The sequence below is a fragment of the Perissodus microlepis genome, chromosome 4 (assembly GCF_051167445.1).
Source record: "Perissodus microlepis isolate ML-2025 ecotype Zambia chromosome 4, ASM5116744v1, whole genome shotgun sequence".
NCBI lineage: Eukaryota > Metazoa > Chordata > Actinopteri > Cichliformes > Cichlidae > Perissodus > Perissodus microlepis.
Window position 1 is genome coordinate 4,034,234 of NC_140464.1, and position 22,975 is coordinate 4,057,208.

General features: G+C 41.3%; 1 protein-coding gene across 1 annotated transcript; it reads left to right on the forward strand.

The window, feature by feature from the left end:
• The first annotated feature begins 1,328 nt into the window (after nt 1–1,328).
• LOC146388042 (myosin heavy chain, skeletal muscle, adult-like) lies at nt 1,329–22,312 on the forward strand. Its single transcript, XM_084925134.1, has 38 exons — nt 1,329–1,621; nt 1,728–1,871; nt 1,958–2,114; nt 3,859–3,886; nt 3,971–4,085; nt 4,205–4,297; nt 4,523–4,586; nt 5,486–5,584; nt 5,686–5,789; nt 6,070–6,208; nt 7,418–7,536; nt 7,768–7,917; nt 8,011–8,181; nt 8,268–8,574; nt 8,662–8,735; nt 10,501–10,588; nt 10,677–10,794; nt 10,861–10,984; nt 11,409–11,545; nt 11,917–12,172; nt 13,423–13,665; nt 13,733–13,909; nt 14,006–14,151; nt 14,794–14,884; nt 14,970–15,359; nt 15,434–15,560; nt 15,643–15,761; nt 17,606–17,802; nt 17,884–18,067; nt 18,148–18,313; nt 18,403–18,527; nt 18,604–18,912; nt 18,993–19,196; nt 19,659–19,784; nt 19,886–20,056; nt 20,133–20,237; nt 20,340–20,435; nt 20,522–22,312. The coding sequence occupies exons 1-38, from the start codon at nt 1,421–1,423 to the stop codon at nt 20,672–20,674; spliced, it is 5,817 nt and encodes a 1,938-aa protein (XP_084781260.1). The 5' UTR covers nt 1,329–1,420; the 3' UTR covers nt 20,675–22,312.
• Nucleotides 22,313–22,975: the final 663 nt, after the last annotated feature.

Sequence of the window (22,975 nt, forward strand, 5' to 3'; positions counted from 1 at the left end):
TCAAGCAAATTAAGGAAATCTCAACATTATCCTGACTTTTCTGTGGGGAAGTCTGAATAGCACTGGATCCGAAGATAAAACAGTCAGCTAAGTTTCCAGTAAGTCCTGCCTTAACACTGCAGTCATATCCTATAAATGCAAACACACATATCTGCACTATATTATCTTTGGGGATGGAGACACACTAATAGAAACTTGCTCAAAGGATTTTAAATGGATTTATGGTAAATCATGTTAGCCAGGACGCAGCTTCTCACTGATTCTGTGTCAGATGCACTAAAGCATCTCATCCCATGCAATACTCCATTAACTCTTCTAATGATTTTTAATAGAATTCAGAAATCCTGAAAATATATTCCTCCCTAAATGCTTAAAGTTATAACCTCAAGTAAAATATACTTAATAAGTAAATGTTGGGCATTTAAAATATAAATTGAGGAAAGTAGATTTAAATGATATCATATCATCACCACAGTAATCCAAGAAGACTAAACTTCCATATTTAGCTTTTCTTGTGTCATATCAGTTTGATAAAGTGTTCAGTGACTAACTGACACACCGTGTTAGTCTCATGATGATTCTTAAAACGTCTGGGAGTTGTTGTAATTTCATGTGTTATTACACACTTTAAATTGACATTTGAGGGAGATAATTGTCTACATTTCTATTTTTTATAAGTAAAAGAGAACAAATACTTTCTGCATGCATTGTATTACTTTACTTGATGTTAAAACACTAGAGACTCAAGAGCTTTATTAATTAATCGATATGTTGGTTAATATGAATAAAAAGAAAATACCTATTGTTTTCTTTTAAAGAAATGTGGTTAAATGCTCGACGCGCTAATGTTGCCCACCTATCCCAGCTGCCCCAATAGAGTGGTGTGTGTGACAGGCTCTGCTCTCCAGAGTTTTAGCGAAGCCCCAACAGAGCTAATCTTCCCTGATCCCAGAAAATTAGGCCTGCCATGTTGGGACAGTAAGCTTCCAAAGCTGTTGTCCATGCCATTCATTGCTTTTTAATGGAAAGTCTGAAGGATTACAATTGAAACAGTTTAAAAGTGACACAATACACCTATATATAGACAGTTTGAAGTACAAAATGGACATACTTGCTCATCCAAGGTGGCATGAGAGCCAGATCTCCAAATATAGGTGAAGCAGAACCCCCGACCATCTCTTATAAAAGCTGTCAAAGTCTGGTGAGGGTGTCTAGTCAGGTGTCTGTTGTGTACCATTGGAAAATTAACAACAGTACAGACAGTACAGTCATTTTTTATGATTTAAAGGCTCTAAAACTTCTGGGATTCAAGCATTCTTTGGAAATTCTGACTCAGGTAAGCAACATATTTTTTAAATTTCTCGTCATCTTCAGTTCACTTTTAAACTCTTTTTTCATCCTTATCGCTCAGCTCAACAAAATGAGTGACACGGACATGGAAGTATTTGGGGTGGCCGCCCCATACCTGCGTAAATCTGAGCGGGAGAGAATTGCAGCTCAGAATGTGCCGTTTGATGCCAAAAGTGCCGTTTTTGTGCCTCACCCGAAGCAGGAGTATGTCGAAGGAAAAATCAGAAGCCAGGATGGCACTAAGGTCAATGTGGAGATTGAGGATGGAAAGGTGAAAGATTCCAGCTATTATTTGACTATTTCTGACATCTTATATCTGTTTTTCTGTCTTTATCTGTCATTTTTTTACAATGTATCTTTTTGAAATTGTACTTCAGGTTGTCACAGTGCATGTGGATGACATTCGGCCAATGAACCCACCCAAGTTTGATAAGATAGAGGACATGGCCCTGCTGACGCATCTGCACGAACCCGCCGTGCTTTTTAACCTCAAGGAACGCTACGCTGCCTGGATGATTTATGTAAGGACAACTGTGACTCACAATATCTTTAACTTTAATTCAATACCAACAGTCTGTATTCTGGGTTTTTTTTCTTGTTAATTCAGACGTATTCTGGGCTCTTCTGTGTGACTGTGAACCCTTACAAGTGGCTGCCGGTCTACAACCCAGAGGTGGTGGCCGGGTACAGAGGAAAGAAACGCCAGGAGGCCCCCCCACACATCTTCTCCATCTCTGACAACGCTTACCAGTACATGCTTACAGGTCTGGCCCCATAGTATTGTTATTGGCATGACTAGCGTCATGTTTGTATGCATTTTTTGAGTTATATTAACAGTTCAATTAAAATTGTGTATAGTTTTAGATAATTAAAAGCATAATTACTTTAAAAAGTTTGATGTACTATCCAATATTTACAAAATGCAAATTAAACATCCTAAAATTCACAACAAAATGCAATGAAATGAAAAAGATAACCAAAATTATAGGCATATATGCAAAAAGAGCAATACTCATACAGCTTTTAAGAAATACATAAAAAGTCCTGTTAACATGATTTTTTTCTTACCTTTTACCAGGTCCAACATGTAATTACAATTTTGCACAAAATAATTTGTATTTACTTATTTCTTTAGTTATACTTTTATTGTGAAAAACAAATATTAGTCCTGAGGTGAAAGGGGGTGTAAGCTGTTTCTGTGTCGTGCACAGTTAATAAATCTAATTATCAGAAGTGCGCGAGTTAATTATATTGTGAGAAAAAGTTATTTATCTTGTGCACACAGGATAACTAAATAGTAGAGCAACTTAATTAACACGCTTCTCCAACAACTGCAGATGAAAGCAGTCACCTTATAATAGAGACTTTAGTGATTCAGCTTTAGTTTCACTTCAAACATAAAATAGATAAACAGGAATCACTGACAGCTCAGGCTTCGTGTTACACAGTCCTCCACGATCTTCAGCATGTGAAGCAAACGGTGTGTATGCGGAAGAACAGAAGAAGCTCTCATGCTTCTTACGACCTTCTCAGGTGGAACTACAGTCCTGTGCTAAAGTCTTGAGCCACCCCTTATTTCTTTAAATCAGGGATTTGGAACATCAGGCCTCAAGGGCCGGTGTCCTGCAGGTTTTAGATGTTACCCTGGATCGACACGCCTGAATCAAATGATGAGGGCCTCTGGAGAACTTCGGACATGTTGAGGAGGTAATTTAGCCATTTAAATCAGCTGTGTTGGATCAAGGACACATCTAAAACCTGCAGGACTCCGGCCCTCGAGGCCTGGAGTTGCTCACCCCTGGTTTAACTGGTCAATGTTCAATGCCTTAAACCAGAGGTGGGGAACTCCAGGCCTCAAGGGCCGGAGTCCTGCAGGTTTTAGAGCTCACCCTGGGTGAACACACCTGAATTAAACGATTAGTTCATTACCAGGCCTCTGGAGAAAACATGTTGAGGAAGTAATTAAGCCATTTAAATCAGCTGTGTTGGATCAAGGACATGTCTAAAACCTGCAGGACCTGCAAACCTGACACACACAAAACAAACAAACAAACAAAAAAAAAACCCCTCTGAAAATGGTCAGGTACAAGGACTGGACTGAAAATGGGTGTAAACGCATGCAGTCTCCAAAGACAAACTGTGAAAGACCTTTAGAAAGCTAGGAGAACTGTTGCTCGAGACCACTTTAACAAAGCCTGGCTCCTTGGAAGTAAGATATAAAGAAAGGAAGGCTGGCTGGCTCAAGAATTTTGCACAGATTTGTATGTTGCATGACTTGAAGCACTTTTATCTCTCACTCATACATTCCTTTCCTAAATAGACGCACAGGGGACAATTTATTATATAACTAAACCATATTGTTTTTTAAAAATTAGAATAAAATATAGTAAAAATTATAGTGAAATGAAACTCTATTTAAAGCCTAAAAACAGTTCAAAGCCTAAAACCCCACAAACATGCATCAGCCCCTCAAACTCCGATATCATCCACTTTCTTTCTTCTCTTCAGATCGAGAGAATCAGTCTATCCTGATCACGTAAGTATGACTTTATTAGCTGTTTACTTTTGCGTTCTGCGTATATTTCATTCCCATCGTTTGTCCGATGTCACATTTTATCAGTGGAGAATCTGGTGCTGGGAAAACAGTCAACACAAAGCGAGTAATCCAGTACTTTGCAACAATCACAGCAATGGGAGAGTCAAGCAAGAAGGAACAACCGGGCAGTAAAATGCAGGTTCAGTCCAATTAATTCATCTTCTAATTATCTAGAGATGAAACATGACCAGAAAATTTGAAAGCTTTTACCTTAATTTAAATGAAAAGAACTTGAAATGTCTTTTTATTCTTCTGAAGGGGACTCTGGAGGATCAAATCATCCAGGCTAACCCTCTGCTGGAAGCTTTCGGGAACGCCAAGACTGTGAGGAATGACAACTCGTCTCGATTTGTGAGTTAAGACCAGCTGAGGCTGACATCATGCTATCATACTAAGAAAATTCAGCTGTTATAATGACAAAAAACCCCCAACTGATTATATCAGGTGATGTGAGCTTTAAGAATAACTTTTGTTTTGTTTTTTTCTTTAAATGTAGTTTGTTTAGCTTAGAGCTTGATTACCAGAGACGTCCAATGGTCAAAATAGTGTCCCAGCTCATATGTTAAACTTTTCCAGGGAAAATTCATCCGCATCCACTTCGGAACAAAGGGGAAGTTGGCATCAGCTGATATTGAAACTTGTAAGTGCCCATTTTAACAGTTAATAATAATGATAATTAACTGCAGCTTTTCTGTCACGAATGTTGGGACAGACTTTATACAAAAGATGGGTATAGCCACAGTGAAATTACCCTCTGGTTTAAGGCTTTGGCTTTCACTGTCTCCCCAAAGAATATGATAGGTGATTATTCACAGACATCTATGTTTTCCACACAGTGTGCCCAGCTGTTTATCAGGAGTGTGACGGTGCAGAGGACAGGTGATAGGAATGCCCTCCTCATCCAAAATCACTCAACGTCACAGTGAAATCAGAAGCACAGGAGACATTTTCTAAATCAGCTCTACCTGCAGTGGACACCTGTCCAATCTAGCTGTATAAATTGCTCAGTTAGAAGCCTAAGTTGATTGAAAACTGATGAAAAATCTAGTAAAATTGAAATCAATCATTATAATAACTTTAAGGTATTGGCCTGATAACAGCAAAATGAACATCATGTAGTTTTAAATATGACTTGAAACCAGTGACTGACATCATAAGCTCACATTCAAGGTACTGAAGTCATACATCAAGTAATCATTAGACTCCTTCTCCCCATAGACTTCCATATAATCGGACTGCTTTCTGGAAGCAAAGAAGTCGCCCCCTGGTGGTCATTGGAAAGAACGCAGGATTAATGCGCCCTCTTTGCCTTTATTTTTCAGACCAGAGTCCTTTTTTTAAAATATATTTTGTTTTATGCCTGAGGTCAATTAATGAAGGTCTTCTTATACATTTTCGATCAAAATCTAAACTTTATAGCTGCAAAACGTCTGACAGAGCGTGAGGCCTGAATGTGACTGTGAATATTTTTTGGAATAATTAATATTCTGCTGTCTGTCCAAGTTTTGTGATTTGTGTTTTATTTCTGGTGATTGTCAGACCTTTTGGAAAAATCCAGAGTGACTTTCCAGCTGCTTGCAGAGAGGAGCTATCACATCTTCTATCAGATCTTGTCAAACAAGAAGCCTGATTTAATCGGTGAATATACCAATCAATGAGCTCTAAATGGTTGTGACACAGTTTCCATGGCGTCTGCTCCTGCACAGAGCTATGAGCTATTTTTCTGTGCCTCATTTCAGAGATGCTGCTGATAACCAGCAATCCTTATGATTACCCTTTTATCAGCCAGGGGGAAATCACTGTGCTGAGCATCAATGATGCAGAGGAGCTGATGGCCACAGATGTAAGTGCAAAATATGCACAGAAATGTGGAATACAGGCTGAAGCCATGCACTTAATTACAGTATTTTTACTGATATGTTTTGACATCAGATGAAAGACTTGAAATACTTGATTTTTGTTGGTTTTAAATTTTATTACTTAAATTATATGTGCAAATAATTATGCATAAATGTATTACTATTAATTTGAACATATCATTACATTTAAATGGTTAAAATCATGACATTGGCACTAAACTCAGAGAAGGGATCACAGTTCCCATGTCTGTGTCTGTTCTTCAGAGAGCCATTGACATCCTGGGCTTTAGCACTGAGGAAAAGGTCGGCATCTACAAGCTGACGGGTGCCGTCATGCACAACGGGAACATGAAGTTCAAGCAGAAGCAGCGGGAGGAGCAGGCCGAGCCCGATGGCACTGAGGGTGAGACGTCTGAGGTGGTGCTTCCACCCTAATTTAAAACCAAAGCAGGCATCAGCGGGACAACTTTACAGCTTCACTGTGAATTTTGTTCCAGCTTTTACTTTTGGGCCCCACAGCTGACCAAAACTAGGACGGCAATCCCTGTTTAACCAGGAAGAAAAAAGGTGGTTGGCGAGTGATTGCATTCAATGTTTTTTGCTATCTGGGACCAGTTGCAAGTAGCTGCAGCCACCAACTGGTCACCAAGAAGTTTAGCTACACCACCTTCAACCAGCTTAGGCTGCCCCGTATGCAGCAACTTGTCTCAGTCCAACTGAACTGGCTGCAGTCAGTCTCAAGGTTTGCAATTAACCGCCATCCAATTAATAAACGCAGACTGCAAAGACCTAAATATTCAGTCAGTCTGTGCCCATGAGCACAACTCGGCTGCTCCATCAAATAATGAAACGCACGTGGACTGTCTGATGCATGTAGGTGCCAACTTGATCTCCAAAACTGATAACAGTCTGACTCTTATTGCCATTTTATTGCTGTCTTGACAAGTTGACTTGACATGGTCACTGCAGTCTCCAACTACTGTTTCCCCCAATGTGACTGTAGCCTTAGATTTCCACGTTATACCTCTGCTAAATACACTGAAATAGATGCATATGTGACACAGAGGGGCCTGTTTATGATTTTGGTCAATTCAAAATAGTTTTAGTTGGTGAATCATCAGTTTCCACAAAGTGTTTCAGAGGTCTATGCATTTCCTGCTTTGAAAGCTTCATGTAGGCGTGATGTGACACTTGAATTTGCCCCCTTTGTTCAGAATAGGCCTTTGATCTCAGGCACTTCCACTTATTTCTTTCACTCTTATAATACTGCTTACTTTGCAATGTTCTGCTGGCAGCATGAGGCACTGCCATATCTCGAGCAAATGAACAAGGCTGCTGTTTCCACCCGAGAGTCATCTGAACACAGCGCACAAAAAGTGAATTTGCTGAAATAGAGGTTATTTTTAAATTTTGCTTCATTTGTTTTTGATTCTTCATATTTTTATGATTATTATCAGTTTTAATGTGACATTTTGCTGACCTGCATTATCCATCTGTCTTGTTTCTTAACCATTTATCCAGGCTAAGGTCATAAGGGGCTACAGCGAGTTTCATCTAAAATGCAGGGTACACTCTCCCACTGACCTTCCCCTCTGTGTTATCTCTCCTGCAGTGGCGGACAAAGTTGCCTATCTGATGGGTCTGAACTCTGCTGATTTGCTGAAAGCTCTGTGTTGCCCTCGAGTGAAGGTTGGGAATGAATATGTCACCAAAGGCCAGACTCCACAGCAGGTACATGATGTTTCCACAGCTAAAAACGCCCACTAACCACAGCCCATCTGTAAGCATCCAGTATTTTTAAACCTACTTTGAATCAGTACAGACAGAAAGCATTGCAAAACCTCCTTCAAACTGGAGTTGAACCAGCAACCTAACGATTCCTGTTATTACACACCTACAGTCCGCTGTACAAGCTGAGCTATTAAAGGGAACACAATGTGAAAATGATGTCTGATTTTTCAGGTGAACAATGCTGTGGGCGCCTTATCGAAGGCCGTGTACGAGAAGCTGTTCCTCTGGATGGTCACGAGGATCAACCAGCAGCTCGACACCAAACTTCCCAGACAGCACTTCATTGGCGTCCTGGATATCGCAGGGTTTGAAATTTTTGAGGTGAAGGGGATTCCTGCAGAGATGAAAAAACATCAAATCCCTTTAAAAATATTTCTGATTGTTTGATGGGTGAAACGTTTCTGTTTGACGCAGATAAACAGCCTGGAGCAGCTGTGCATCAACTTTACCAACGAGAAGCTCCAACAGTTTTTCAACCACCACATGTTTGTGCTGGAGCAGGAGGAATACAAAAAGGAAGGGATCGAATGGGAGTTTATTGACTTTGGCATGGACTTAGCTGCGTGCATTGAGCTCATTGAGAAGGTTTGTTTGCTTTTTTGTTACCTTAAATATTCAAATCAAGAGTAGAAGACAGGAATGAAACACTAATCATCTTTTCCGCCTCTCAGCCGATGGGCATTTTCTCCATTCTGGAAGAGGAGTGTATGTTCCCGAAGGCCACAGACGGGTCTTTCAAAAACAAGCTGTACGACCAGCACTTGGGGAAGAACAGCATCTTTCAGAAGCCCAAACCATCCAAAGGAAAGGCAGAGGCCCACTTCTCCCTCATGCACTACGCCGGCACCGTCGACTACAACATCAGCGGCTGGCTGGAAAAAAACAAGGACCCGCTGAACGACACCGTGGTGCAGCTTTACCAGAAAGCTTCGCTCAAACTGCTCTGCCAGCTCTTTGCCACATATGCATCAGCTGATGGTATGCCAGCTCTTTAGACATCAAACACAGATGAGAGATTGAGATTAGATTAAGATTTCACCATTTATCTCATGTGGGGGTTTTTAGCTGCTGCTGATAGGAACAAGAAAAACTACAAGAAAAAGGGGTCCTCCTTCCAGACAGTTTCTGCACTCTTTAGGGTAAGACATAGTTATTATTTACCTGTAAATCTTTTTAAGTTTTTCAAAATAAACTTACATGACACAGTTTTTCTGTATTAAGAACTGGAGCAGTAGTTATAGTTGTAATAGTTTCTTCTTTGTCCATCAAATATTGATAAAGAAATAATACAACTGGTTGATATTTGTGAGGAGGGACAAGCTTGAAAGCTTGTCTGGTCTTCTATACATTCCCTGAATAAATCATTTGTTTTTGTTGTTTTGCATAAATTTATAAAAATGTAACATTTAAGGACACATAGAAGAAGACTCACCAGATAATAGATTTCAAGTCCTTCCTCCTCCTTTTTTCGTCTGCTCCATTTAGAGGTCACCACAGCAGATCATCTCTGTTCACCTCACCCTATCTTCCTCCTTCACTGCATCCATGAATCTTCTCTGTGGTCTTCCTCTTCTGGCAGCTCCATCATCAACATCCCTTCTCCAACACATCCACTAATCTTCTAATCCTGTCCATCCTGCTCATTCCTAATCAAGATCTGAACATCTTCAGCTCCACCTCCTGTCTTTTTGTCAGTGCCACCGTCTCTAAATCATTCATCACAGCAGGTCTCACCACCATCTTTTAAACCTTTCTTTTCACTCTTGCTGCTCTCACAAAGGCACCCCTGACACTCGTCTCCACCCACCCTGCCTGTCCTCTCTTCCTTACCTGTTTTGTGCACTCTCCAGTGCTTTGACTCTACTTTCACTGCATCTTCACCTTTCCACATGTATTTTATCTTGTTTCTACTGACTCTCATTCCTCTTCTTTCCAGAGTTTACCTCCACCTCACCGGGCTCTCTGTCACTACAGATTAGTGGTCTGAAGTTTCCCAAATTCCCAGACAGCTCTAGATAAATGAGACTAATTAACTGCTCACGTTTGAACCATAAAATAGATTATAGCACAAAAATGAATAGGGAAAAAAAAGAAAGCCAAGAAGCTATAGTTGTTTGTTTTTTTCGACGAGCCATTGTGACATGAGACCTCAGTTCATCCAATTTATTTATCTTGGATAAACTAGGGGTCCAAAAAATTAATAAAACAGTTCCTCGTGATAATGTTTATTTGGGAACTTGCCTCAGAGTTTTGCTCCTGCGTGAAAGAAATATCTGCTTTAATGCGTCACCTTAGCTACTGTCTATTTATATTGAAATTAACTGAGTGTTAAAAGCAGTTTGACACTTTGTGAATCACACATTTGTGTTGTGTCAAGTTAACTGACAAAACTGTGTCTGTACAATAAATATTAATCTACTGCCAGCAGTTTATAAGCTCAACACAAAGTTTCTTTTTATCAGACATTAAAATATAAAGATGACCATCTTACTTAGTGCCATTCAGAGAGTGTGGCTTATTATACTAATATTATAATATCCCAGGAACTCTGTGATCCAGATTCAGTGACTTTTCGTGTTTCTCACTGACGAGCATCTGATTCTCTGCATTGCACTCACACAGTTTATGGAAGCAACCGGCCAACCAAGCTTGCTAACATTGTCTTACACTTGAGCGCTCCATCATGCGATCTAAAAGTTGTCATATCTAGTAACAATGCTACAGTCAAAGCTCGAGAATAATGATTCCAAAAACCAGCAGGTAACATCTACTGTTAATGTGATTTCTGTGGTGTTATAATGTTATCAAATCAAATCACTTTTATTGTCACATCACACGTGCTGGTACACTGGTGCGGCACATGTTATCATCAGTCCATCTGACTGAAAGCATGATGTGTTGCAGGAGAACCTGAACAAACTAATGGCCAACCTCAGGTCAACACATCCACACTTTGTCAGATGCATCATCCCAAATGAGACCAAGATACCAGGTAAAACAAACAGGAATAGACAACAAATAAAGAAAAACATTTGAACTGAAGTTACCCTGTGGGGAAAAGTTACCTCTATCTGTTGTAGGAATCATGGATCACCATCTGGTCCTTCATCAGCTGCGATGTAACGGAGTGCTGGAAGGTATCCGGATCTGCAGGAAGGGATTCCCCAGCAGGATTCTGTATGGAGATTTCAGGCAAAGGTAACATGTAATTTGTTTGAAGAACTGCCTCGAGTTTTAGACTAAACCTCCACACGTGTGTGACAGATACAGGATTCTGAATGCCAGCGCGATCCCCGAGGGCCAGTTTATTGACAGCAAGAAGGCCTCCGAGAAGCTGCTGTCGTCCATTGACGTGGACCACACCCAGTATAGATTCGGATACACAAAGGTATGTTTGAAAATATATATATTATATAATATTTCAGCTAAAATAATTTGAAATTGCTAGCAGGCAGCACAATGATGCCCCACAGAAGGTCCTGAGTTCAATTCGACCATCAGGCCGGGGCCTATCTGTGTTTGCGTGGGTTCTCTCTGGGTAATCCGGCTTCCTCCCACATTCCAAAGACATGCAGTTAGTGGGGTTAGGTTAATTGGAAACTCTAAATTGCCCATAGGTGCAAATGGTTATCTGTCTCTGTGTGTTAGCCCTGCGACAGACTGGCAACCTGTCTAGGGCGTACCCTATCTCTCGCCCTAAGACAGCTGGCTGGGCTCCAGCCCCCACGTCATCCTGACAAGGATACGCAGAAGAGAATGGATGGATAATTTGAAACTGAAGAGAAATTTGACTTATCTTTTTCAACTTGCAGGTGTTTTTCAAAGCCGGCCTTTTGGGTCTTCTGGAGGAGATGCGGGATGAGCGTCTAGCTGTGCTGATGACTCGAATCCAGGCTGTAGCCAGAGGTTACGTCACCAGGCTGAGGTTAAAGGAGATGATGAAGAAAAGGTCTGGCACATTTTTTTTTCTTTTGGATTAGTGGATGTAAAATTTATGGAAAATTAGGCGAATGAAAGACAGAGAAAGTTAGATGGGATTGAACACAGGCTATTTTATAACTGCGTCCTTTATGGTAACAAAGGAGACTATTTCTTCTAAACTGTCATTAATTATGATTGTAATTGCAGTCGTGGTCTTTGTCCCACATTAAAAATGCCAAGATAATTTCTCATTTTTACTCTGCTTCCCTTCATTTTTTTTCCCTTTCATTTTTTAAGCTACTCTGACATTGTAGCTAGTGAAAAAGTGAGGAATAACTTAGATAAACCTTAAAAAGAACCTTAACAAATTCTTCATTGTTTTGCTTTTTCACTCTGTAGAGAGGCCGTTTACATCATCCAGTACAACATTCGTTCATTCATGAATGTGAAGAACTGGCCTTGGATGAAGCTCTTCTTCAAGATAAAGCCTCTGTTACGAAGTGCAGAGGCTGAGAAGGAGATGCAGACCATGAAGGAGGAGTTTGCTCGACTCAGAGAGGAGTTGGCAAAGTCGGAGGCCAGGAGGAAGGAGCTGGAAGAGAAGATGGTCATGCTCGTGCAGGAGAAGAATGACCTTTACCTTCAAATACAAGCAGTATGTAAACACTCAGCCCTGAGTGGGACAAAGTGGTCTGTTTGTATTGATTTTGTTCTGCCTGATTTGAAGATCAGATTAAATTAAAAGATGATCAATAATGAGGTAAGATAAGAACTAGTATAATTGATCACTGCAGGGAAACTGGAGGAAAACAAACTTAAAATAAGAAGAAAGCAGACCGACCATGATGTTAAACTTAAAGCAAATAACGCTTATAACAGCGTTACAACATATTAAGATTTGAGTCAAAGGTTTCTGGTGTTGGTGCACAGAAAAAGCCCACTGCTACTACTGTGGTAATCTCTATTAATGCAAGAACAAGTGATGTAAAGAAAATGCTGGTCTATCTTTTATTCAGACATGAAGGTCAGTCAGTACATGATTTATGTAAGTACTGTGAGTTCACCTACGCAGGCTGTGATGCTCGAGGAAACGAAGAGCAAGATCTCTCTGCTGTGCAGAATAACGCCATTAGAATCACCATCGTCTGAAATTAGAGCTCATGTCAGCGCTTCCTAGAGTTCGAGCAGCTGTTGAAGGAAGCGTGAATGTTTCCTCCATGCTGTTAAGAAACCACTAAAGAGAAAAACGAGAAAAAGACCTGCTGGGAGCGACAGTGAATGGACAATGTGGTAACACGAGACTGACCCCTGTGCAGAAATAATCTTCAGTTTATTAAGGAAGTGTTAAATAATAAGAAAATGACCTGACAGGATGTTAATCTGAGCACTTTGAAGAAATGAAATGTGGAGGGACTGCACAAACACATCACTGGAACATTTCTGTGGCCTGATTATTGACTGCCAGCTGCTTCCATATAACTTTATGAGGGAATTCATCGTTGATTTGAATCAACACACAGTTTGGATCTGACTCAGAGCTCATCCAGATCACTGTGACTGAGCATTTTGAATGCATCCTGATCACTTCCTGAACATACGTCTGAACACTTCCTCTAACGTCTGCTTCAGCTCCGCCGACATGAAGACAGACAAAGGAAATAGCTTGTAGTATTCCATTTAAAAGTTTTCTTTATACCATCACAGAGAAAGGGAAATGGTTGGCTTCTGCACCGTCAGCAGGCAGCGCAGCTATCCTTAAAGGAAAATAGAAGATTCCAAACAGATCCCTGTGCAAAAACATGAAATATGAATATGTGTCCAAACTTTAGAAAAAGAATAACTATCAACCGAGGTTAAATTAAAAATTTACTGCACTATAACAGTCATTGTGTCCCGGTTCCTCAGGAGAGGGAGAACCTGTGCGATGCTGAGGAAAGGTGTGAAGGCTTGATAAAGAGCAAGATCCACCTGGAAGCCAAAGCCAAAGAATTCTCCGAGAGGCTGGAGGAAGAGGAGGAGATCAACGCTGAAATCACCGCCCAGAAGAGGAAACTGGAGGACGAATGTTCTGAGCTCAAACGGGACATAGACGACCTGGAACTTACCATCACCAAAGTGGAGAAGGAGAAATATGCCACTGAAAATAAGGTGCCTCTGATGATTTCTGTTGTCTGAACTTTTAAAGCTTTTGTTTTTAACAAAGTTCTCTCCTTAGGTTAAGAATTTGATCGAGGAGTTAACGACTCTTGAGGAAAACCTGTTGAAGTCTTCAAAGGAGACGAAAGCTTTGCAGGAGGTGCACCAGCAGACTTTAGACGACCTCCAGGCAGAGGAGGACAGAGTCAGTTCTCTAATAAAGACAAAGACTAAGCTGGAGCAACAAATTGATGATGTAAGTATAAAAGGCTCAGTGCTTCTTAAGCTGAAGCCATCACTTAAACTTGTAATGTTAGCTGCAGACTTAGTGATTGATGTAAACATCCTGCAGTTGGAGGGGCTGGTGGAGCAGGAGAAGAAGTTGCGTGCCGACTTGGAGAGATCCAGAAGGAAACTAGAGGGAGATCTGAAGCTGTCCCAGGAAACCATCATGGACCTGGAGAATGAAAAGCTGCAGGCGGAGGAACAACTGAAAAAGTGAGTTAATAAATAGATTACTAAAAAAAAGATTTCGCCAAGCAATGAATCCGAGCTTTTACCTCCTAAACTCAAGAACATTCTGTTCAGCAGTGTCCGTCCAGACAAAAGCTTTTTATTCCTTTTTATCTAAAGCTGACCTTTTGCTGTTTTACCTCCTAAACCAGAGTGAATCCACATCCAACTATCCTTGTTTCCTGTTTGAAATGTCAGCTAATCACACCACCTTGTTGTATTGAGCCCACACAGCAGGTAGCAAAGCAGCAGATGTAGTAATGAACAAAAAGTGCTTTTCAATACAAGCAGGAAGAGTTCAAAAGGACAAAAATCCAGACAATCGACAAGATCACAGAATCGTCACAGACGCACAAAGTGAAGGAAAACACACACAGGTGGAAACAACAGGACTTTATGGCAACACAACAAGGTTTAAATACTAATAAAATAAAACAAAAAAAACTAATAGCAATACTCTTTAAATTTTCATTAAATTACATTAATATTCAGCACCATCCCACACTTACCAAGGTTTGAAAAAACAACATGGGAATGATGGCTCCATCCATCTTTTATATACAGTGAAACTTTGATCTTATAAATGGAGTTAAATATTATCTGAACCTGATATCATTCTCTTCTCAGGAAGGACTTTGAAATCAGCAGCCTGCAGAGCAAAATTGAAGACGAACAAGCTCTTAGCACTCAGCTTCAAAAGAAGATTAAAGAGCTTCAGGTGTTTATGTAATTGTAGCAGTCTCAAAGTATCGAGCACTTGATGGTCAGCGTTATGATACCAGTTTCATGTGTTCAAATTGTAGGCTCGCACTGAAGAACTGGAAGAGGAAATCGAAGCTGAGCGTGCAGGTCGGGCCAAAGTGGAGAAGCAGAGGTCTGACGTGTCCAGAGAGCTGGAGGAGATCACCGAGAGGCTGGAAGAGGCCGGAGGAGCCTCCGCCGCTCAGGCCGAGCTCAACAAGAAGCGCGAGGCTGAGATTCAGAGACTGCGCCACGAACTGGAAGAGTCCACCCTGCAGCATGAATCCATCGCTGTTGCTTTACGCAAGAAGCAGGCGGACAGCGTTGTGGAGCTCGGCGATCAGATAGAAAACCTTCAAAGGGTCAAGCAGAAACTGGAGAAAGAAAAGAGCGAGATGAAGATGGAAATCGATGACATGGCAAGGAGTATGGAGACTGTTCTGAAAAGCAAGGTAAACATCTGTCTGCAGAGGGGACTTTTTTCTAAAATCTACTCTTCTATTATAACCAGAGCTCTATGTTTCAGGCTAATGTGGAGAAACAGTGCAGGAGCCTTGAAGATCAAATGAATGAATACAAGACCAAAGCAGATGAAGCCCAGAGGTCTCTTAGTGATTACACTACCCTGAGTGCTCGACTGCAGACAGAAAATGGTAGGTTTTTAATTAAAAAAGGATAAAAAGAACATTTTAGATGCTCAGATACGTAAGTTTTTATTCTTTTTGTCCTGGACAGGTGAACTTACCCGTCTGCTGGAAGAAAAAGAGTCCATTCTGTTCCAGGTGAACAGAGGGAAGACTGCAGCCGGTCACAAAATTGAAGAGATGAAGAGACTTTTGGATGAAGAAATCAAGGTCTGAAAGGCACAACAAAGATTGATATCTAGTCACAGCAAGGATTTAGAGTTCTTACTAATCTCTTGTGAACGGATATGAGAAATTCAATCTCAAAACCATCAGCTATGATGATTTAGCAGTTTATTAGCTTTTTTTTCATATCTATCTGCATTAGGAAACAATGACTGACTGAACTGGATGTTTTGGCCACAGACATCAAAGATTTTAGGAATCTTTTAGTTCATTGGAGCCAAACCATGTGACCGTAAATAAACGTTTGATGCATGCAGACTAATTTTGCAGTCCATGACTGCAATACCTCGACTGACTCTTTCCAAGACAGGTCAGTAATTTATCAGACATTTATCACTGTCTTCTCTGTGTACAATACAAAAAGCTGTAAAGCTGTGATTAACATATTTGTCAAACATGTAAAAGCCAGAAGAAAAAAACAAATAAGTTTATTAATATATTCTGAATGTGTAAAGAAGGTGCATTTTTACATTTAGCCCAAAGAGGGCAGTATATTCTGAATTATAAGAAATAGCCATGATTGATCTGAATGATTTTTAATGACCAGCAGGGGGCGACTCCTCATGGCAGGAAGAAATATTTTCATGCCCCATCTAAACAAAGCAATGACAGAAAAGCTGAGCTGTGACTTTATTTAGAAACTCATTCTCAATGAATCCTTCAGTAATTGTTGTTATAAAAAAAACCTTTCATTTCAAACAACTATTTGTAACTTTTGTCACTAGACTGCTTCATTAGTCTGCGCCACTTCTTCAAAAAAGCAACAATTTAAACAGAATGTGAACTTTGCCAAACATGGAAAAATACAGTTCAGTCTTAGTCTTATAAAAAAAAAAAAAAAGAAAATTCAGAAACTTGTGAACAGAGATGAAAAATATATAATTTAGTGAGAGTTTAATACTATTCACTCTTATTGGCTGCAGTGAGCCTGTTTTTGACTGCAGAGCTGTGGCGGGGCGTGGTCTGGGGCGTGGCTGCAGGGGAGGCGGACACACCTGAGCAGCATCTGCCTTGCCGGCTTAAAACAGAATGAACTAGGACCTGTTGTTGTTGTTGATGTGTGTAGGCTGTAGCTGAAAAGAAGTGTACTGAAGAGTGCAAACATGTGGTTCAGTCTCTCGAGCCCCAATCCTGGGTTTCGGCACCACTGTAATCGATGCACGACAGACCCGACCACATGTTCACACTTTTCAGTACACTTCTTTATTGCAGCTGTCGACTTATACACGCGCCTGCAGCTTTTCAGCGGATGTGGATATTTGCACCCCACCTGTCAGAACTCTGCGCCCCACCAGTGGGGTGCACCACACACTTTGAGAAGCACTGGTTTAGAGTAAAATCTAGCAGCTGTTCTGTCACATTATTGTGTCCCCAACTTTGTGAGATCTTTGTGAGTGACTTCATAATTGGATCTGAGAAAAAACAGAATCTGAAGTCAGCTTGATAAAGCTTCACAGCCAGTTTCCGCTCCTCGTTTTGTTGTTTCTGTCTTGCTGTTTCTCACGGCTCCATTCAGAGAGAAACCTTTAAAAAGCATCTGTACCGCACCTGCTCAGGATGAAAAATAGAGCCATGTTAGAGATTAGCTGGTGAACATTTAGCAGCTAGAGTCGGGAGACCAAAATCAGACTTCAAAGGAATTCAAATGTTGCTCCATAAATATTAAATATAAAAGTTGCCTGCAGTCATGACTCAGTGTGATTCACAGCTGTAGTCACAGCTTGTTCCTTTTGTTCCCAGAGAGCAAAAAAATTTGTTACTGCATCTCTGTGAAGCAGTTTTAAAAGGCATGAAGCAGTTTTTTTGTGTATGTTTTTAAATTTCTTTAGGCAAAAAACACCTTGGCTCACAGTTTGCAGTCATCTCGTCACGACTGCGAGCTCTTAAGAGAGCAGTACGAGGAGGAGCAAGAGGCCAAAGCTGAGCTGCAGCGCTGCCTGTCCAAGGTGAACAGTGACGTGGCTCAGTGGAGACATAAATACGAGACAGATGCCATCCAGCGCACCGAGGAGCTCGAGGAGGCAAAGTAAAAAACCTCACAGTGTGTATCTCGGGTCAGTGCTGATGGGCTTCTTCTGCTTTAACGCAGTTTATGTTCGGTTCAAAGGAAGAAGCTGGTCCAGCGGCTGCAGGAGTCCGAGGAGATGACAGAGGCAGCAAATGTCAAGTGTGCATCGCTGGAGAAGACCAAGCAGAGGCTGCAGGCAGAGTTCGAGGATCTCATGGTTGAGCTAGAAAGGTCAAACGCAGCAAATGCCACCTTAGACAAGAAACAGAAGAATTTCGACAAGGTGGGTCTTTCTGTTTTGAAGCATGTCCTCATTTGTATCATCATAAGGCTACACTGATTACATGTGCTGCTTCCTGCCAGGTTTTGGCTGAATGGAAACAGAAGTATGAGGAGAGTCAATCAGATCTGGAAGTCTCCCAGAGAGAGTCCAGAGCACTGAACACAGAACTCTTCAAGCTGAAAAATTCATACGAAGCAGTCTTGGATCACCTTGAGAGCATGAAAAGAGACAATAAAAATCTTCAACGTAAGGCTTCTGCAGGAAATAAATTGCTGTTTGGATTCTGAGAGGCTGCAGTCAATGTTTTACATAAAGTGTGTTGATGTGTCTTTTAGAGGAAATCACAGATATCACCGAGCAAGTTGGACAGTCCACCAAAATGCTCCGTGAGCTGGAAAAAGCCACAAAGCACGCCGAACAAGAGAAGAGAGACACCCAGGCGGCTCTCGAGGAAGCTGAGGTATTTTTTCGCCCCAACAAACTTTAACATTTTATAAAATAACAACAACACTAATTGCTGTTTTCTCTCTCTGAAGTCTTCCTTGGAACAAGAGGAGGCCAAAATCCTGCAACTTGAGCTGGAGCTGAACCAGATCAAGTCAGAGGTGGAGAGGAAGGTGGCAGAGAAAGACGAAGAAATCGACCAGCTAAAAAGGAATTACCAGAGAACGGTGGACTGTCTGCAGATCACGCTGGATGCAGAGACGCGCAGCAGGAACGACGCTGTCCGGATGAAGAAAAAGATGGAAGGGGATCTAAACGAGATGGAAATACAGCTGGGTCACGCCAACAGGCAGGCAGCCGAGGCAACCAAACAACTGAGAAATCTGCAGACTCAGCTGAAGGTGCGTGGGAACTTTTTCTGTTCTGGTTAAAAATTCTGGGATGATGTTTAAAATCCCAGAACTACTGCCTCCATCCTCAGGACACCCAGGTCCATCTGGATGAAGCCCTCCAACGTCAGGAGGACCTAAAAGAGGAGCTAGCTATCATAGAACGCCGCAACAATCTTATGATGGCGGAGAACGAGGAGCTGAGGGCGTCGCTGGAGCAGTGTGACAGAAGTCGAAAGCTCGCTGAGCAGGAGCTGATGGAGGTCAGCGAGCGTGTTCAGCTGCTGCACTCTCAGGTGAGTCCATTTGTTAGTGTATGTGCAGCTTCTGAATATTGTGTGTTTGGTTTTCACATCTGAGAAGATAATGACAAAATATATGGCTCTTTATTTATGAAATCTTAAGTCTAGATGATTTGTGGGATTTTCAGAGAACTGGACTTAATCAATAGTAAAAATAACTTTTATTTGCAGTCTTTCTGTGTATAAAATAGTTGAAAATAAGCTCTATTTAAACCAACTGCCCAATAAAATCTGATTTTATGTCAGCGCTGTGTAACAAACACACAAAACATCGGCAGTTTGATTTAGGAAATTATGGATCGAACTACCTCCTCTGGGTTTTACAGATGATGCGTTAAAGTTCAGATTTTCAGCTACTTTTCTCTTCATTTCTCTCTTTAATTTTGACGCTTTCACTAATGTAAGGGACCCAAAGACTTCTTTCAATGTCATATTTCAATGTTGTTTAATGACCAGAACACCAGTCTCGTGAACTCTAAGAGGAAAATGGAAGCTGATTTGGCTCAGCTGCAGTCGGAGATGGAGGAGACCGCGCAGGAGGCGAGGAGCGCAGACGAGAAGGCCAAGAAAGCCATCACGGATGTCAGTCTCCTCCTCAAATCAATTAACTGCGCTGTCACTTGAATGAGGGCTGCTGGACTTTGAGGCTGGATTAAAATTTCACAGTTCACATTTGCATGCAGGCTGCCATGATGGCTGAGGAGCTGAAGAAGGAGCAGGACACCAGCGCTCACTTGGAGAGGATGAAAAAGAACCTGGAGGCCACGGTGAAAGACCTGCAGCAGCGTCTGGATGAGGCCGAGCAGGTGGCACTTAAAGGAGGGAAGAAGGAGATTCAGAAGCTGGAAGCCAAAGTACGATCTGACAGAGGGCAACGACACATGCCGAGAAATTAAGGCACAAATCTAAACTAAATATATTTCTATTAAGGTCCGTGAGCTGGAAAATGAGTTGGAGGCAGAACAGAAACACAGTGGGGAGGCCGCGAAAGGTGTGAGGAAATATGAAAGGAGGATTAAAGAGCTCACTTATCAGGTAACAAGTCTGTTACGTAACAAAGCAAATTTCACAAGCTGCTCAGAGAAGGAGAGAAAATGTTCAAAGAGATGTGAGAGAAGCACTTCTGTTTGATTTCAGGGTGAGGAGGAGAAGAAGAACTCGGCGAGGCTGCAGGATCTGGTCAACAAGCTGCAGCTCAAAGTGAAAGCATATAAGCGGCAGTGTGAGGAGGCGGTGAGAGAAAATCCTTAAACACTGTGAGAAATGCAGGCGTGTTATGCAGACAAAACTCTTCTTTACTGTGGCTCTCTGAAACACAGGAGGAACAAAGCAGCATCCATTTGGCTAAGTTTCGGAAAGCGCAACATGAACTGGAGGAGGCAGAGGAGCGAGCTGATGTCGCAGAGTCCCAGCTGAATAAATTAAGAGCGAGGAGTCGTGACGTTGCTGGTAAAGGGGAATCGAAGTCTTAGGAAATAGAAATCATCACAACTTCCAAAAAGCCCCCTGAACAAATGGTTGTTTTCAGCTTTGTGACAGTGCATCGTTGCATTTTTTTGTATTACTTTGAAGTGTTTTTATTGGGATTAAGAATCAACTTTTACATTTATCTGAACAAAAAAAAAAGAACAAATTAGTTCTGCAAAATCTTATGATACAAATAAGCTGAAGTCAAAACGTAAATTTTTCACAGGAATGTTTGTAGCTGAGTGAAGTGACCTGAAAGTATGTGCGTGGGAGCAATAATATGAGCTGGAACAGTTCTCCAGTGCTTTGAAAGAGGATACACTGGACCACATATTACGAAAGGAAAGGTGGTAAAGCGTCCCAGCAGACATGCTTACAAAATGTGTTTTCCATTTCACACCATAACCTCTTGATGTGTTTTGAACCTTTGCTGACAGACTGATAAACCCGCTGACGGTTATGCTGCTGTGATAAAATCAGCTTCTTATGAAGTTGTTTATTTAAAAATAAAGATTATGAGACATTAAGTTTCTGTTAGTGCTGTCTGCTGCTGTTTTTAAAATCATAATTACTTAATTTGAGCTCAGTCATAGAAGGCCTTAATAAAGGCAGGAGTCACACTGGATCGGCTCTCCGGCAGGAGCAGAAAATATAAATGAACAGAACAAACACTTCAGTTCAGTTTACAAAATTAAATTTAAAAATTACAATCTTGGTAATGAAGTAATATTTATCACTGATGGTTCTGTCTTTTATGATCTGCATGTGATAACACCGAGCACATGGTATCTGAAATGAGCTCTTTACGGTCTGTCGTCAGGATGCTGTAGTTTGAGCTCAGCAAACACGTCTTGACATCTGTCGTGGCATTAAAGCCGTTCTCTTGGCTCTCGTTTCCCGAGTCCTCATTAAGTGCTTTCGTGCTGTGGTTAGGAAAGAAATACACAGATAGGTCCACAAGTATTTGGACAAAGACAGATTAAATTTTTTTTACCACAACAGTGTACCTTAAATCAAATAATAACTGCAGTTTTTCAGTGAGAAGAAAAACCAGGATGTTTAATACTCGGATGAAAATCTTTTAGTCTTCTGCGCTCTCTCGGGCCACTTGGTATTCCTGAACTGGACAGTGCATTCCTGGATGTGGACTGTTTGAGTGAACAGTTACTAATTGCGAATTAAACACTTGGAATCATCTCTGTATTTTTGTTTGTTTTTAAATCTGCTTCATCTGGCCAAGAAATGGCTAATATTTTTTTTTACAAATGGTTGCAATTTCAAAACAATTAATGCAACACTCCTGTTGAATTGCGTTAAAGTGGACTATCTTCAATCAGATCTCACTCTAACATCTGCAGTACAATGTCACTTCCTGTTCCTGTTAAAAAGCACGGTGGTGTTTTGTGTAGCTCAGGGGTGTCCAACTCCAGGCCTCAAGGGCCGGATTACCTCCTCAGCATGTCCTGAAGTTCTCCAGAGGCCTGGTAATGAGCTAATCGTTTAATTCAGGTGTGTTGACCCAGGGTGACATCTAAAACCTGCAGGACACCTGTCCCTCCTACAACTTCCTGCTCTGTGTGTAAGAAGTTTAGAAGTTTATTACAAGTACAATGATACTTGTAATAAATGTCACCTGTTTACAGCTTTGGAGGCCAGACTCGCTGAACTGGAGACCCGGCTCCACACCCTTGAAAATCCCGTAGCTAGCCAGGTCCCTGTACTCGGTGCAGGCAAAGGTAGCTTAGCCAGCGTTAGCTCTCTGCCAGCTGATTGTCCGGAGCAGCTGGGAAAACAAGATGGCTGGGTCAGGAGGAAGTCTAAACCACAAGTCCCTGGAACAGCACTAACACGTTCACGTCTCGTCTCTTCAGCAGCTTAAAACCGAGTTCTTCCTTCCTACTTTGCCAAGTGCTGCTTATAGTAGGTCTCACCTTACAATAAGCACCTTAAAACAGAACCTTAATAAATTTTATATAAATAACATTTAATTGAACTGAATTTAATAAACCATAAAATACTTTTTTTCATTTTAAGGGGTTAACTTTTAGACTATTTTTCTTGCACGTTTTATCTTTAGTTTACACATTTGTGCTTTGTGCAGGGTGTTGAGCAGGATCCACATGCATGCACAGTCAGGGTGAGGCTGTTGTGGAAAATGACTAAACTGCATAGCAACAGGGAGTTTCCTTTTGCAGGAAGAAGACATCTGATTGGAGCAGAGATGAAACATTTGCAAGACACCAGACTGAACACCAAAGGGAGAGCCAAGTCTAAACTGCGGCTCCTCCTCCTTGGCACGCTTTTGT

What these genes read in the sequence shown, in the direction of transcription:
- LOC146388042 (XM_084925134.1), top strand. Translation starts at nt 1,421, where the DNA reads ATGAGTGACACGGACATGGAAGTATTTGGGGTGGCCGCCCCATACCTG. An exon ending in CGAGCCCGATGGCACTGAGG is followed by an intron (nt 6,209 to 7,417) that starts GTGAGACGTCTG and finishes TCTCTCCTGCAG; the next exon opens with TGGCGGACAAAGTTGCCTAT. An exon ending in AAATGAGACCAAGATACCAG is followed by an intron (nt 10,589 to 10,676) that starts GTAAAACAAACA and finishes TATCTGTTGTAG; the next exon opens with GAATCATGGATCACCATCTG.